This window comes from Neopsephotus bourkii, unplaced genomic scaffold, assembly GCF_033783945.1.
Source record: "Neopsephotus bourkii isolate Nb327-2 ecotype Australia unplaced genomic scaffold, CSIRO-AGI_Nbou_v1 NB_1292, whole genome shotgun sequence".
NCBI classification, from domain to species: Eukaryota; Metazoa; Chordata; class Aves; order Psittaciformes; family Psittacidae; genus Neopsephotus; species Neopsephotus bourkii.
In genome coordinates this window covers 4,920,783-4,938,690 of record NW_026901776.1, presented here as the reverse complement: position 1 = coordinate 4,938,690, position 17,908 = coordinate 4,920,783, and the positions used below count along the sequence as shown (strand labels likewise).

Sequence of the window (17,908 nt, the reverse complement as noted above, 5' to 3'; positions counted from 1 at the left end):
GCCTTGGAGATAGGCTTTGTACAGTGTCAGTGTCATATGTGAGAGTGGTACAGGCCTACCTGGGGACACAGGTGAGTGAGATGGGATCTGGCTTTGAAAGTCTCTCTTCTGTGTGTATGTGACCTGACAGCGTGTACCTGGGGCTCAACAGGACTAAGCCCACAAAGGCGCACTCCATATCCTAAAGGCATTAAGTCTTCATCCAGCACAAACCTGTTGGGGTAATTCCCATGGTTCTGCAGAGCTGTACTGAATTCATGGTGCTCTGTGGAGAAGAGACGGCCTCAACAGAGCCAGCACATAACAAGTGCTGTGAAATCATTATAATGAGAGACAAAGCTAGATAAATTGTGGTGTTTGCTGGTTTTCTTCATAAGTTTTTTTGCCTTGAGAGAGAAGAGGAGAGACATCAAACCTATATCTTTAATTCTTGCTTGGGATATAAGTTTCATGGTAGGAAAATGCTGTGGAATGGACTAGAAAGCAGTTGTCATCCAGGATATTTTTTCCTTCCAAATTATCCTACAGAAGGTAAGAAAGATCTTCAAAATCCAGTGAAAAAGCTAATAGAATGAGAAATATTTGTTATTACAAGTTGTAGAGTATTAAAAGAAAAATAAAATTATATAAATGTTATTTCTATCTTTAAAAAAAGCAACACAAAAAGTAAAAATTGGGGGTTGTGTTTCAGCTAGACACTAGAATGTCTATGGGTATTCTTGTTGGGTGATTTTTCCACTGGGACTTGCTGCTTAGGATAGTGTAAGAAAGATGGTATTAATATGATGGTCACATGAAAGAAGAGTTGCATTCAAGTACAGCAGTAAACTGGTACGTGCTGAGTATATGCTAAATGATGCTCTTATTTTCTCACAAGCAACAAAAAGGTAGCACAATTGTATGTGAGAGAGGAATTTGTGAAAAAGCTTATTTCAATATGGAAGAAGAAACCTAATTCAATAAAATAATTTCTTATGTTCATACATAATCCAAATGCAGATTTCAAGATTTCTTTAAGAAATACAAAGGAAGTTACTTCCCACATACTCTTTCATAAATAAAGAGCCAAACAAGTAGAATATTTGGATATGCATTGAGGTGCAGACCCTTGTCCTTTTGATATCAATGTGAATTTTGCCATAGCTTCAGTACTGGAGGGCTGGTAAAGAACATGCCATAGCCAACATGCCTGAAGTGCTATATCCCCTCACATGTGACTTCCACTTAGTTCCAGATGTACTGAGCTGAGCAGAGCCTGCAGTTCTCAGGTACGTCTGTGACTATGGACAGATTGGCTAGGGACCAAAGGCTGCCAAAACATGTTTTGCAGTGGTGTATGCCAAAAAGAGGCAAAGCGAAATTTTATCAGTCATGGTCTCAAGAAAGAAAGATAGGATAAATCACTAATTTTCAGACTGATAAGCATGGGATCCTTCAGCCTAAAGTGTAATTTTCCAGCAAGTTTTAGCACCAGAAAATAGGTTAGGATAAAAGTGCCTCCTCATTCATAACTCTAGCCACTATGAAGCTAAAAATACATGAAAATAAAAACCAAAAAGAAAACAATTGATGGGAGTTGGATCAAATAGAAAAGATATTTACTTCACAGTAATGTCACCTCTCCTCACTCACACACTGCAGAATCTACAGGTTGGGAAAATTACTGTGTCCTACAGCATGTAAGATAACAGAAGAACATATAAGCAAACTTTACTCACTGCTAGAAATATTTTTTGTGTCATGTAGGAAAGTTGCATTTCTCTTTGAGTGGCCTTACTCTGGTAACAAGAAAAGACAGTTAACATTTATTCTTATGTTGTACTGATTAGGAAATATCTCTACAAACACAAGTTACTTAGAAACAGCAAGTCTGAAATAGGAGAAAACACCAAGAGAAAAACAAGCTGTAAATACATTTCAAAAGTGTGTTTGTTTTTTTTTTTTTCCTTTTTCTTTTCTTGACTAGCACCATCTGTACACAATAAAGTATGAACATAAATGTTTGGATAATAAAGATTTGCAAGGCACTTGAACAGTTTTTCTGGATAGGTTTTCTTTTAATGAACCTCTCAGTGAAGTCCTACAACCACCTTTCCTCCTCCCTCAGCTAGCACAGGGAAAGAAGCGTCTTCTGCCAGCAGTTCTTATTTACAGACATGTCCTTAAAGGTTCTTCAAAGTGCTCTTTTAGGCTAAGAGAATCAACAACCTTTTATCGCCATTTTTCTATGCTCATCCTGGTTTGTTTTTTTTATTACTCTTCTGTATAGTATAGTAAATCTCTCATACACACAGTTTAGACTTGACTCCAACCTTCATCCTCATTCTGTTGTCTTTGGGATGCTATACAGATGGGAAAAGGAGGATGGCAGAGATGCACACTGAAATTCTCTTGAGGTTCATACTTTATCGGCGTCTAGAGGTGATGTCAAAACAGGTGATCATCATGAGATGGGCCTTGCAGAAGTTGACACGATTTTCCAAACGCTCAGTCACACATTCCAGGGCCTCCAGGTATTCCAGAGAATCCAGCTCAAATACCTGCTCCAGATCAACTGTGGGAAAGAAAAACATAGGGATAGGAAAAGAAGACAAACCCCAATACTGGTTGGTGGGAGAGACAGAGTTAATTCAAGTCTTCAAACCCATCAGTACTGTACACAACATTATCTCCAGATTGCCATTGTTATTAAAAGTTGCCTTTTCTGTTTAATGGCTATTAAAATGGCACAGTAGTTTGCTGATAGTGAAAAAAACTTTTAAGATTGCACTGGATGCTTTCTTGAGTGATACGCTCTGCCACCCTCTCCTGAACTGCAGATGTCTTTTGCCAGACTCCTGCACCCTTAAGCAAATGTTGATTGCTGAGTACATACAGACTTTCATATTCTGCTGACCAGAGATTTAAGTAGGTGCTCTGTCATAGGAGGCCAGGTCTTTTGCTGAATTCAGAATTCAGAAACCAGCCTCACACCTCCTTGCTCCTCACACCTCTCCCTATTCCCTGTGATTCTCATTAGACCATTTGAGTAGCAAGGAAAGGCATACATATCAGTCACTCCAATGTAGGTTCCCATATGCTGCCAGACTGCAGCTTGCCGTGGCTTCCACGGAAGCTGAGTGCAAGATACATTGTCTGAATCAGCACTTCCCATCTTATCTGGTCCCTGAGGTCTATGACATCAATAAGGCTTCCTACACTTATCACACTGAAATCAGAAGCAAAGACATTACACAGTAAGTGGATAGAAATGTATGGCAAATTCTCTGCTCTCTTTAAATCTGTCCTTTTTACCACTCTTCCTTAGTAACGTCCTGAAACATATAATGCAGCTGTTTTGCAGGATGTACCAGTCTAGTGTTAACTTAGAGCAGCTGTCAAAAGAAGAGTTAGTATGCTTTAAATAGAACACACCAGCCAACCTCCTTCTGCCTCCTGCAATTATCCTAAATAAATTTTAAATCATAGTTTTTCCTGTAACTCTTTAATATGAACTCATCTGCCTGCTAATACTAAAAAACTATTGTACAGTTACTCAGTATTCCTTATCTTTTCCCCTTTGAGCTGATGAGGCCCTTCTTCATTTGAACATGAATGCCCTTTAAGCTCTCTGAACTTTACACATCGATAGCTATAAAATAAGGGCCAAATTCGTTTTTCATGTAAGCCCACTGCTGCCAAGAGACAAGTTTGCTCCACAGTGTTATTTTGTGGTAGAAGAGCAGATTTATAATATCGCTTATATGTCTGAGTGATCTGAAGCCAAAAAAAATAAAGTAAAATCCTATTTTCAGGAGCCATGGACCAAAAATGTGTAAATGTTAATCTACCAATGGCAATATTCACCACCTCAATGCTGCTCCATTTCAACATTCAGCTCTCAGGCAAAAAGGATTGTTCAGTTCTACTGTCAAAATTTAGTAAGAATTACAGGGACTAGTTCTAGAAATACAGTCAACCTAAAACTTGCCCTTAGGTCACACGTTGGTCCATTTTAGTTTACAAACATTAAACACATTGCTCACATCTCATACTTAGCAAACATTTCTGCTCCCTTCTGTCTTCCCCCCCTTCCCCTGAACCTTAAATAACCCAAAAGACACCTATGACGCCAAGCAATAAAACAACATCCTTACATTCACTGAGCCATTTATTAGGATCCAGCATCAGGTACTGTTTGGTCACCTCCAGTTCCCTCATTAACCACTCGTACTTGGCCTTGACCTCAGCAATTCTCTGTTGACGATGCTCCAGGATTTTCAGCTTGGCATTGAAACATATCAGCTCCTGCCAACCAGGAAAAAGGAGCAGGGAAGGAATAGGTGAAGAGGAAAAGAAATACCCAGATCCATTCAGCTAAACAATCTTCCTATCAGTAATACTAACGAGACATTTACTCTGGAAGCGTACGAATCATTGCATGACATCATTAATAATTTGTTTTATTTTTATTGCTTTTGTTTGGTTTTGATGTTTCCTTCAGTGAGCTTTGGAGACTTTGCAATGATAGTTAATAATAAACCATAATAATTAATAACAGGCAACATCTTGAAAACAGATTAACTGTAGCAAAACATTTCTGGTTTTGATACCAGAGTTTGGCCAAGAAAATCTAAGCTCTTGAGACTAGGAAAACCATTGCTTGCTGTATTAAAATCCTAAATACATCCCTGTGCTTGGCGCATAAGAAATGCAGTAGTATCATAAAATAAGAGAACTGGTAGCAATCTCAAATTTAAAGCACCTTTAAATTTAGGGAATACGCTATGAAAAGCTCTAGCAATTTACAATTAATAAAGAAGATATATTTTCTGCAAAAATATGAGGCACAGTAACAGCACAGGGTGCAGTGCTGTCTGGAGACACCCAGCCTGGCCTCGCATGACTTCTGAGGGGTGGCAGCCATCAAGCTGTGTAGTAATTGAGCCCACAGCTAGCGCTGTGCTACCTTCACTGGTGTGGGAGCCTTCCCAGTACCAAAACTGTCCTCCTCCAAGTCTGTGTGAAGATCTCAACACTATTCTGCCTTATGCTCTTTTAGACAAATCCGCTGTGTGTGTGAAGTCCAATAGAAACCCCACCCAAACAAGTGATATTTTTCTCCATACAAAATCATATCAGAGAACACCATCACAAGCAGCCTAACCTACATATTAAGGACTAGGAAGCAACAGGGGCTAGAAAGAAAAAGTGCCTTAAACTAATAATAAAGTCTATATCTACAGTAGTCTAAAATTGGTGTTACTCCACCAACTTCAGATACTCTTCCCAACCATCCGTCCCAAGAGCAGACTTTTACAGTTCCCTGATCTTTTTGTAAATTTGGAGGCCTGAGGCTGGCAGGAACAACTTAGAAGGAAGACATTAGCTATCCTGAAAACAATACCATCACAGCACTTGAGGCACCACTGCAGCCTTGAAAGACAGACGTGACAATATGTTAGATCACGGGAACCACCAAGACCATATTTTGAAAGGTGCAAAAACGCAAGGTATCGATGTCCACTAGCTGCTATGAAAGAAGGCATAACTTGAGTCATAACTGCTTTAAATGAGATAATAGGGTTTTCTGCTGGTTGAATTAACCATACTACACATTTTTGACTGCATAATCTCAATTCATCCTCTTACACCCTCCAGGAGGAGGGATACAGGTTACATGGATTGCACTCACCTTGCTGTCTGCACCTCGTCGTCGCTGCAGTCTCTCCACGTCATCTATCTCATAGACTTTGATCTCAAAGGGCTCCCCCAGCCCCCTCTGCCCACTTCGCAGGGGGCCATCAACCCAGCGGACCCCAGGGCTGTTGGCAGGCTTCCTTGCTGGGGAAGTGGTATCAAGTGATAAAGCCGGAATAAGCCTCCTCCTCTGTGAACCTGTAAATGCAGAAAGTGCCATTTCATACCACCACAGTTATTGCCTCTCCTTTCTGCTCCATCTGCAGCAATGTCTAGAAATCATATGCATTCGCCTTTCTTACATACAGAAGAAAATAAAGCAAAAACCCTGTTAGTCCATGGGAGCTGTACCTGCCAGGTGCTGTACTTACTCACCATGAGTCAGATCGTCACACATTTCTTTGGTGTCTGACTCCAGGATTTGATCCTCAGAGGGCATACACACCTTAAAGCAAGTTTCCAGAGCTTGTGCCTACTTCCCTTTGCTCAGGTCTCAGTGCATACAGGTATGCCAATGAAGGACCAGAGCAGCAGGTGGGAACTGGTCTTCCTATGCTTTCCTGGTACTGGCTCTTACAGCCGAAGGACAAGCATCAGCCAGCCTCTGCATGGACCATCTACAGGGGAGGTATCATTTTGGGATTTTTTTCAATCACAGCACAAAAAGCACCTTGGCACCCAAGTTCTTTTACTATGCTGGAGTTCAGTGTCAATATACCATCACTTAGTCCTTTGTACAGCACCACTGTAGGCTGGCTAGGGGACAAAATGCCTGAAGTAAAGTTTGGTGGTTGCCACCAGAGATGCATTTCTCCTTGCCTCTGTTCAGTAGAATATTCTTCTGACACACTTCCCACTTAAGCACTTACTGTAGCACTGGTGATGTGCAAAACAGAAGCAAGAATGACTGGCTGGCAAAAGGGTTAGTCACTGTGTCGGCTTCAGTACCACTACTCATGGTACCCAACTTCCTTTATAACACCAGTGGATGGGAGGACTGCAATAGCTGAAAATGTACCATGGTTGATAAAGCCTACACTATACTGAAAGATCTGTCATGTGAGTTGCCAACCAAAGGCCTAAAGGTAAAGCAAGGGAGAAAAGGTATGCCAGTGGCCTAATGGCAGCAGTAAGGAAGTTGCTCATCTGGCTTACTGGCAGAAAGAACAGACACAAGAGATAAAAACAGCGGCTTCCATGCCCTTGCTTGGTGTAGTACAACCAGAGCAATGGCTGGTTGTTGTTTTGCTGGGTTTTCTTTAAAAACAGCTGTGTAGCTGACAATTCCTGCAGGGTTTCCCCTAAGAGACAGCAGGAATAGAAGAGATGGGAGAACCAGAATCACATACCCCCACCCCCCCCAAAAAAAAAAAAAGCCTGAGCCACTAAGTTTGAATGAAACTATTAAATAACTCTCTTGCAAGAAAAAAACTCATGTCAGCAGGGAAGGGATGCAGAATGATCATGCAGATTTTATTTTAAACCCAAGATAAAATCATTTAGAGGAATCTCTAGCACTAAATTTATTCAAACTTGAATGTCAATAGCTTCAACATGTCTGCTAACTTGGTGCTTCAATAAAAGCTAAAAACGAAAAACCCAAACCAAAAATATCTATCGATTGTGTAGTTTTTTTATTTGCAAGCAACAAAGCATTATCTAATTTCATCCATGGAAGTCTGTTTCTCTGCTGACTTTGTGAACAATTACATCTTACCCCATTGAATTCTGAGTGCAGAAATCTGTGCTAGAAACCAGTAGTTAGTAACCAGTAAACAACTTGTAAACGCTAGCTCTGAAATGGATGAGAATGGTCTCTTGCTGATTGTCTGGAAAGCCTAGTCTACAGAGCTTTTATTTGAATGCACCTAACTCTATGCAGGAAAAGGAGAGCATAGCCAAGATGGATAGACAGGGAACTCTACAAGGCCCCTTTTTACCAAAAGGCCTGAGATCTGGACTGCCCATCCTGTGACAGCTATCAATAACAGTTGTATTTACTGCTCTCTCACAGCAGCAGTCTTTCAAATTTTGTCTGAGGGTAAAAGCAATCTCTTTCCTATCTTTGCTCCTCATCAACTTTCACAGCTAGCAACACAAGCAGCTGATCTGACCTCCTATGTAATGCAGCCAACTGCCGCTAATACTTTTTGTGTCCTCACTGATAGTCACATCTCCTTCCATGTCATACCTACAGTCTAGCTCTAGCATTTTAAGGAAGCAGCTGAGCACACTGGAAATTCCTTCTGTCCAGCTCTCCCATGCATGGCTGAACTATGACTAAAGTGGTGCTTTTTTCTGTGGTGCTTGATTCTCTTCCTTTTCTTCTTCCCTCTTTATTTTTTACCCACTCTGTATGTTAGCACTGCCTTCTTGTGTAATGGAGCACTTTTAACCCATTCCCACTGGAAAAAATGCATCGCCAGCCAGAGCCAAATGCAAGCCTGAGACACTCTGGGAATACAGGTGGATGGCTCCAATTCACCATGAGAACAATGTCAGGCTCTTATCTAGAGCAAGGCAAAACAGATGTCACTATGGTATAAAGTACAGGAATGTGGTGATAAATATTTTCATTTAGTTCCCATTCATATCTATTTGGCTCAATGGAAAATAGAAGCCTGTGGTCTGTAAAGAGGGGTCCAACCTGAGGCTCCAGCTAATAGTGCTTACCCCTTAGTGGAGAGGCAGCAGAGACTACAGTAGCAGCAGGAGACACGCTAACATAAGCTCATTATGTTTTTCTAGCCAGAGCTCACACCTGGGCAGCCCATGGTTTATCACAAGAAAGTGAGGCTGTGGCTCTTGGCACACCAAAGCAATGTGGCAGGGCAGAGAAGCTCAAGGCAGCCAGCTCACCGTATCTGCCCCTTCAGCACACAAGCACTTCTCCCAGTGGGTACGTCCATGAGCAAGCCAGAGAAGAAAGAGGGACATCCTTTTATGTGAGCCTTAAATGCTGCCTCAGGATGATTTACATGAAGTTTAGAGTGCTACGGAGAGAAACAAAACAAAAGTCCTGCACCTTTGCAGTGAGGCAAAATTGGATCTAGTTTATGCTAAACATGCACTGATTAATAGTCTGTTTATTAGGCCAGGTACAAAAAATAGTGGTGTCTTTTGACAGGAGATTCCTGCCACTGACCTCTTCTTTATAGCCTCTGTTTTTTTCTGATTTCACCTTTGTTGGGATCAGTAAGGAGATACAGTCAAAGCAGAACTTCAGGGTGTCACAAAGCAGCTGACAGTTCACTCATCCATATCAACACAGACACTATAATTAGACTGTTAAAATTAATACAGTTTACATAGAAAATACCCATTTGAAGTCCCAAATTTATTGGGAGCACTTGATGGGGTTAGGATCTCATACATTTTGACTGTATAATAAATAAAATGCTTTGTAGGAATCACAGCACACCACTCTTACTTCCCCACACATCTTACAAAGACAGTGGGCAGCTGGGAGCTCAGCAGGAGCAGCTCTCAGGAGGTCCCTTCCTGCCTCTGCCCCTCTGACTGGGACTGGGGGAGTGTACTCTCTGCCCATCACCCTGGCAAAACCCGCTGACCCTCTCTCCACACAGATGAGATTCATTCCTCCACTAAAAGAAGAAATATATACCTACAAAAATCGATCTGAAAGAAATCCTGTAAGCTCACCCAGGACAGAAGAATGACACTTCCACTTATGACCATACAGCATGTAAACCAACATACCATTTCCTAAATGTCTTGGAGGGAAAGTTTTGCGCTTGGTTTGAATTTACCCACACTCAGAATAACCTCTCTTGAGCTTAGTTTTTGTTTGAATAACTAGGCTGTGAAATAGCTTTGCAAATGCACAGCACACAAGATTTGCTTTTGCCACAGAACTGTTGCTCTACCCTGAGCTATAGGATAAGGTTTGGCCAGGTTATAATCGAGATAAAAAGGAGTAACACAGCAGTGAAGGTGTGCAGTGTGAAAGCAGATCTGACTGAAGAGTGGCTTTGAAGCTACAACATACTTCAGCAAAGATAAGCCCAGAGAAGCCTTAAGGTATTAGAAATAGACGAAGCCAGATAGGTATGTAAAGGTAACTTTGAGGATAAGAAGATTCACCGACCTCAGAAAAGTTACCCAACTGCATCCCAACTGCATGGGGATGTGTGCTCATAAAAGTATGTGTTGACCAGGGCAGAAACTGTTTTGCTTAAGTACTGTATATTTTGGAGTGTTCCCCCTTAGATTGCTTTCCAAGCACACATTCCTGACTGAGCAACTTTTCTATGAAAAAGGTAAAGGCAAAAAAGAGTAAATGCAAAATCTGAATGAAAAAGAAGAATGATATATATCTCTTCAAAGCAGGATACATCTCAATGGGATGTAAAACAACTGCTGTCCTAGAAATCTCAAGGTGTTTCAAACAGAAAATGAAAGTGTAACTTGATACATCGTAATTTTGGAAGTTTATAGTGTGTGCTCAAAGGCAGGATGCGGAGCCAAAGCTATTCCCCTCTGCACTTAACATTATGGGAAGTAAATTGCCTTTCTGTACAGAACCTGTTATTCAGCATCTTGTTTTTTCTCACTAGGCAGTCCATCCAAACTCAAGAAGATTACAAAAACCAATCCTGGCTAATCAGAGCAATACCCCTAAGCTCCCACCATTCCTTCTGCAGCTTCATTTCCAAGAAATATTGTACTTCTAGCAGCAATAGCATCAACCCCAACTGTAGTGTCAAACTGTTTGCTTACTAGCAAAGATTAGTTGCTCTGTTTCTCCTGCTGCTCCTCACTGTCTGACAACAGGGCTCCTGCTCTGTTTGAGTTGAAAACACAATGCTGACTTCTCCTCTCATTCCCATTTCCTAATGGGATCTGCCCTCATGGGCAATTATGCATGACTAAACCAACTCCTTCCCATTATTTTTACCTCCTTTCTCCTAGTTTATTTTGGGGTATTTAGAGTGCCCATCTTAAGGTCAGTAGTCCAAACAAGAAAGAATCCAAGCCAGAAAATCTAAACACCATTTGCTCATGCTGGCAACACAGATTACATAAGAAGGACCCTGTTGAACTGGAACACAGGGAATAGGAAACAACGACAGGCACCATTGAGAAGAAAAGTCTCAACTCCACCTCACTGTAAAGTAATTCAGGCCACATTCTGTGTTGACTTATATGCAATCCAGGTGTTAATCAATAGAAAGTACAAGGACACTTGAGGCTAGAAATCACTGCTTATTGTACACAGGAATAAAGCAACCCTTGTTTATAATCTCCAGTCCATACCTATATTAGCTAAATAGTTTCTGTACTGTTATGAGGAACATGCTGAAATACAGCCTACATCTAATTTTTTTCTCCCCACCCAGTTAATTTCTTAACCTTGCTTCCTGAATTAGTCTCATTTTAAAAGGAGCTTTTCAGGGCAGTTTAGAGATGGTGAATGAGCACTGCTGAAACCAGATCAGGAAGCAGCCCTCCTGCAGTATGGCAGGTTGACAAATAATCTGAGAGATACTCCAGGAAAGATGCACACATCACAGGGGGACAAGGTTTCAGCACCCATGATTCCTAGCAAAAAGTGACCAGAGTCTCATCTAAATATTTATCTCACTTTGGGCTGGATTTTGGTTTAACAGGTATTTGTCAGGATTACGGCATTATTTAAGGAGCTAGTTATTGCTACTACAGTACTGCACTAAATAGCTACAGCAGTCACTTGTCCAGCAGAGCAGAGGCTAGAGAAAGAAGTGGAGGGGGAAGGAAGGGACACTGCAGCCAAAGCAGTAGCTCCCAACAGGACAGTGGTGGAGGCATTCCAGTGAGCTAATTCTGTGGCAGTGTCAGGAGCAGGTTTTATTTATACCCAGCCTAATGGTGTGCGATTCAGTCATGCATGTTACATGGAGCCTTCACAGTGCACAATAGCCTGCTGCCATTTCCTCTATTAAATCATTCCTATGTTCATGTGGCTGAAAGCTCTGTGCTGGCATGCAGTAGTCAAGCGTGTAAAAAATGATTACTCTGATCCCTTTCAACACAGATTTGCTGCATGAAATGGCCTGGCTTTGACCTGGGAAAATCAATGCTGTTGTTTTAATGAACAACAAAAAAATTGGAGCTGAAGCCCACACTTCCCCTCCCTCTGCTCCCCCCAGGGTTGTCCAGCCAGCAGTCACATGCATAAAGTGGTCACCTGCATGCACACAGCTTTTTCCTGTATAATTCTAAACATTCTTTGCCATGGTAAATCTATAATGCAGGGTATCAATTAGCTACCATAACTTGTAAGCAAGTTAAAGTAGAAATGCTGGAGATGCCCTATGGCTTTGTGATATGAAGGGCAATTTTAAGTTCCCCACACTGTGCCTTAGGCAGTCTAAACATAAACCAAATTCCTTTTCACTTGGATTCAACAAGAAAGCTCAGACTCTTTTATTGTTGTTTTGTTTCATCATTATGATTTTGGCCATGTTTCAAAATGTGATGCTTTGCAATATTGGTTGGAGATGGACTTTCATAATTTACAGCCCACAGATCCAGCCTCTGGGTTTTTCTGCTGCTTTCATAGGCAGGACTAAGTGCTTCCAGAGGGTGAATATGTTTGAATATAGATTTTTCAGGGATTTCCAGGAAACTCTACTTCTCCATTTTTAAAACCATCTCATCAGTGAAACTTGGAGTACACAAGGAAGAAAGAAAAATGTACTCTAATTGTGGATAATTATTGTCATGTCTTAATAGTCTGTCTTTTTATTAAAGTGTTTAAAATCATGTAGCAATTTGCTCTGCTTTGATGGTGAAAATCAGTACTGAGAAAGAGCTGCAAGGTGTCATGAAACTGTACTGCAAAGGCCATAAAATGCTGCAGCGGGAATCTTTAATTATCTATAGACAGACAGGTTCCCCATACAAAAAAGATTAAAGCATGTGCCCAAACACACACATGTACAGCAGTAATACACCCTGGACTGAAAAAAAGCAGGCTCCTGCAAATGCTGAGATACTTAACTCCAACTCAGGGCACAGATTTAAACTTCAGGAAATCGGTATTTAGAAACCTTAATTGTTTCTACTTGGCTTACTTTCAGTAGCAACCCTTAGATTTTTTTTCTGATGCTCACTGATAATGCTCAGGAAGGCTGAACAGGCCCAGACTGAGACAACTTCAAAGCACTTTACAGGTAAGGACTTTCTCCCCTAAACTTCACCTCTTTGACTGTCTTCTTCTTCCCACATCATCCTCTCCTGCCCGAGTCCTGGGTCTCTGCCCCAGCGAGTGGGTCTGTGCACTCAGTCAACATACAGCGGTCCTCACTGGTCGGTGCATTACAACTGCTGCACACTGGCTGCTTCCCCAAGCCTGCTTAGGCCACAGAGCACTGCCCTGAGTGTTTCACCTACTGGCACTGGCCCCAGCACCAGCAAAAGCTCCAGCCTCAGACTCAGCTCTGAAAAAAACTCAACTAGAGAAATCAAAGGATTTTAGCCCTTAGGTCTAACCCTATGCCATATGGCACAGGAACTCTCTTTGGCACCCATCCCTAGTCCCACAGGGAACAGGAAAGGAAACAGACTGAGGAAGATCTTTGTAGTCTCCATGAAAGGCCTAGTCTATAATCAGTGCCCTCAAGAGCCCCTCCTGTTCTACTGTCCCCAGAGAAGCTCTCCTTACAGGCAGCTCTGAAACACTGTAAGGGACAGGAACCAATGAATAACATCTGTAAGAGAGGGCAGTAACAAGGCATAAGTAAGAGCACATTACATGAGAATGCTAACAGGACCTGGCTTTACTGGGTAAACCTCATTAGAGCCTGTGCTCTTGGTTTGCTGTTAGCTCACAGGAGGCAGAACCTGGAGGTAGCATCAAAGCAGCATCTCTTGAAATCATCTAGTAATGTTTTGCATTGAGAAATATTTTAAAGTAATGTCCAAATACATCCAAACTAAACTAGGGAAAAGATGCTAAAAACCAACGCAAAAACGAAAAAGCACATGGGTATCACTTCTGATCTAAGGACCCTGCTGCTACTTTTTCTTCACGACACCATTACCTAATTTTACGAGCTGGTAACCAGAGGACACAGAAATTGCACAAGTTGCCCAAGGTGATACAGAGAACCAGCAGTACACCAGAGAATATAATGTAGATCTTGCAAGTCCTAATTTGCCATCCTGGACAGGCTCCCTTTCATACCTGCTGTGCTCCTGGGATACAAATATGGCTTGGGCAAAATGGAGTTTAACCAGAATGCATTTCCTTATCACATAAAGGAGTATGCATTATAAAAGCACCCTTATCATTGCCTTTCCATGGAGCAGCAATGGGCCACTGCACTTGAAATTGCTGAGGAATTAAAAAATAAGATAAAACTGTGCTAGTGATGACTGTACAAACTATGCACTACCACTTCCGTGACTTGCTCAAAACAGCACTGCCTATCCAAGAGAGAGGAGACTAGAGCCAGAGCCACAAATAAGGCTGAGATGCTAACTGTTTCTTACAGGGGAAAGGCTAATGGAATGAGCAAAGAAATCAGAGAAAACACAGTTGAACAAATGCTTGTGGTCAGAGAGGAAGGAAGGGCATGACTCAAAAAGAAAATAGCAAATGAAACTCTCTTCTTTGTTGTTCAGAAAGAGCAGGGGAGGATTCGCGGCCAAGTAAGTTGAGGATAAGATTAGGAGTCAAAGTTGCCTGTAATTTAATCCTGGATCTGGCACTCAGTTGTAGGCACTGGGCATGCCAGTAAAGTTCTCTGACTTCATTTCTCCACCTGTGAAGTAGGTTCTGGAATAAAGAGGAACAAAGTGGATTAAAGAGCAGCTGTACAAAGCTTTGAAATGCACAGCCATAGATCAGGGATAAATAGCTCTGTTTCTGCCACATGCAGTCACTTTGGGGCAATATACATTGACATGATATTATAGGAACAATGCTAAATGCTAGAAAAATTGGAATGTTTATTAAATGAACAGCTTAACTTCAGGAGAAAGGTTTATGTGCTTCATGATGTAAACACATGATTTTTCAATAGGTACCAGAATGCAAGAGGCAACATTTATTGTTTGGTTTGCTTTTTTTGTTTGTTTTGGGGGGTATTTTTTTGTTTTATTTTAATTTTGTACATGCAGTACTGGGCTGTCTGAACCATATAGGTACCCAGGCAGAACCCAAAAATTAACCTAAAGCTAACACTCACTGAAGGATATGTACTAGCTTTATCCTTCAAAAGCCGTCACTGTGGGTCTGATTCTTCATGTATGACATCCAGGGCAGAAGCACCTACACATACAAATAACACACTTAAGAGCATTGAAAGACAAGATCTTAATCTCAAGAAAAAAATGATGTCTCTCCAATGTGTCAGAACTTCAAAAGTAATTGGGAGATCTGCTGGTGATTCTCTTAAAGACCCTTTATAACTTCTCTTAGAGGGGCTTTTGGCTGATTCATGTTGATCGTGTCTGACAGCTAGCATTTCTGTTAATAATAATCATAAATAAAGTGGACAAGGTTGCCTGACCTGAAATGAGCATATCTATAGTGCCATATCCATTACAGCACAGTGGATCTGTGACCGCAAATCAGGAAAGGTCCAATGCTCTTGACACTATGTATTAAAATAATATCTGTCTTTTAGGAGCTCAGAACCTTTGTCTGCTTTTCCATTAATAAGTGTTCCTTAAGAGAGAACATTCACACTAGAACAGACTTATAGAAAGGAGATGTTACAGAGGATAAAAGATTGCAAAACTCTGCAATTCTTTTTGTTTATTATGCAATAAAAATACATTTGAGAAGAGCTCTATTCTCCCTTATATCTCAGCTCCTCCTTCATGTCCTCCTGCATTTGAAGTCATAATCCTGGGTTTATGCCATCATAAATCTGCTGACATGTGAAAAATTATACTATTATCAAACACATCAAAACAGAACTATGATTTCACTGCTGCAGGACCAAATGCAAACAGGAGCTGGGTTCTGAGAAAGTGAAGCCTTATTAATTTCTGGGCAGTGGTTTCCTGCTTGAAATATGGAAGGTGGTAAAGATTTCTTTTGGTTTTGTTTTTTTTTTTTCATTTGCATAAACCCCAGTTGTACTTATACACAAATACAAGTAATTCAAAACAATACAGGAATTATTTGCTGATCCAGGGAATCACTTTCAAAAGTAAAGTATCAGAGATCATATACTCAGAATGTCTCCACATCAGGTGACTGGCTGAATTAAGACAGAAGCTTTGTAAATCACTTTGTGGAAGGTCAACATGCCAGGTTGTGAGCCCACTGGGGCATCATAGCCTGGCCCACGGACACAGACTTGGCATGTCCATGTCATGAACATGGACTTCGCATGGACACAGGCCCTCCACTGAAACCCCTACAGTCTAGAGGTTACAGTCCATCAACAGGTAGATATCTGCAACATTGATGACCAAGAAGAGAGGAAGTAACCCACACAAGAAATTAGAATAAAGACATTATACTATTGGCCAGCCAAAAAAACTGTATTTGGTGAAAAAGACAGGTCAGATATTACACAGCAGCAAAAAAGCAGCAAGCTTAGACTCCCCATGTTTCCCACTATGGAAAGATTCCTGCTTGCCTCCTCATTCACTGTCTTTGCATACCTGCATAGCACAACAAACCAATGTCACTCTTCTGCCAGGTAGGCTCAAGCCTCGCTAGACCATGGAAGAGCCTCTTCTCTCCAGGTGTGTCTTCCAGACTGCTACAAAAGCAACCTGAAATCTGAGCCTCAAACAGTCCTCTCTTTATAAATCCCTATGCATGACCATTGACACAATGTTCAGTCCTGCACAGAGGCTACCAAAAGCCAAAATTCTGAGCCAAAATATAATCCTGGTATAAAGTACAACACAGATCTGAAGCTTTCCTGTCATTATAACACAGGGACAAAGCTTCTCTCCTTCATATATCCAGCCTTGTCCAGCCTTCAATGTGTTATCAAAGCAGAGAAAAGTGAAATGAAACAATTAGTTTTATGAGCATCAGAGTAAACAAATCCTCATCTTCTACTGTTTGGGGTGAACTCTGGAGTTTAAAGAATCTCTGCCTGAAGCTTTTCCCAGAGTATTTTTTTAAAGTATCTCCACTAGAGAAGGGAGGATATTCTCTAGCGTCTAATCTAGATTGCCATTTCTTCTCTGTTGCTCATCTCACAGCTGCCTGTTTTCACAGAACTTGATAACTTTTTGCATCAAAATGACCCATGGCAAAAGTCCATATTATATGGGCAGCTTCTTCACAAGACACAATCCATTTTTCAGTGCACACACACAAATGTCATCTCTGTGGACAGCTTTGTCTTTCTTTTCCACAACATAAAAATCATCTATCTATTTTCTTGCAAGTTACCATTTAGCAGTTTATATTTGAAAGGAGCTATTAGAGGAATAGCTCCTCAGAAAGAGGAAAATCAATTACCATGTAAACTGGAGGGATAGGATGCAAAGTTAACTTAAGAAAGACTATGTCATCACTTGGTCTGTGTTTGCACCATGTAGAGTGATCACTTCCAGATGCATCCTCTGAACAGGTACAATCAGCCATGCACTTATGGATATGGTTTTAATAGCCATATCTATTGTATTCACTTTTGTGCTGCACATGTTCTTCCTGCTACCACAGTCAAGAACATAAAGAAAGGGACAGTTGCTCATTACTCAGTTCATTCACTGTAACTGAATCCCAGAGTTGAGTATCCCAGCAAGTGGAATGGCTGGTGGGTTAGGAACTCTATGACAATAACACATTTCAGATGGCCAGCACTACTGTAGGATAAGCAGTCACTGATATTTCACATACCTGTGCACACCAGTTTCAATGCCAACATCCTTTTTTTTATTTCTCAAGTGTAGGTTAGGCAAGACTCACACTTCAGATTGGAAAAACAGCACCCAGGAAAGAGGTGTGGCCACCAGCTGATAACTGCTCCCCATCCCTGCTCTACAGTTTTCTGAAACTTGTTCAGGTGGGAAGATGTAATAGTTGCAACTGCACAGACTCTTGATATGATCCATGAGGCTCTCGCAATTTAATTAAAGTCCTGATGTAGTGTGAAAGCTACTGGGGGATTATAGCTGAACAATGATGAAGTCTTTCTGATCCTAGGATCACTAAAAAAGTTTCAGATTTGCAAGTGCTGCAGTGCAGTAGTTCCCATATATTATTATTAATGGAATTTATTATTTTTTAACAATAAATTACTAG

At 41.1% G+C, this 17,908-nt stretch overlaps 1 protein-coding gene and 1 long non-coding RNA gene across 3 annotated transcripts in view; one reads left to right on the top strand and one right to left on the bottom strand.

The window, feature by feature from the left end:
* Nucleotides 1-17,908, top strand: part of LOC133218918 (uncharacterized) — a 47,241-nt gene that overhangs the window by 3,354 nt on the left and 25,979 nt on the right. The gene's annotated exons all lie outside the window — the stretch shown is intronic.
* Nucleotides 778-17,908, bottom strand: part of KIF26B (kinesin family member 26B) — a 295,966-nt gene continuing 278,835 nt past the window's right edge. Inside the window, exons 13-15 of the mRNA XM_061365793.1 lie at nt 5,675-5,877; nt 4,137-4,287; nt 778-2,554 (exon numbers count right to left, since the gene is read on the bottom strand). Of these exons, the coding sequence (XP_061221777.1) occupies nt 2,406-2,554; nt 4,137-4,287; nt 5,675-5,877 (503 nt within the window). The 3' untranslated portion in view covers nt 778-2,405. The remainder of the gene's footprint in view (nt 2,555-4,136; nt 4,288-5,674; nt 5,878-17,908) is intronic.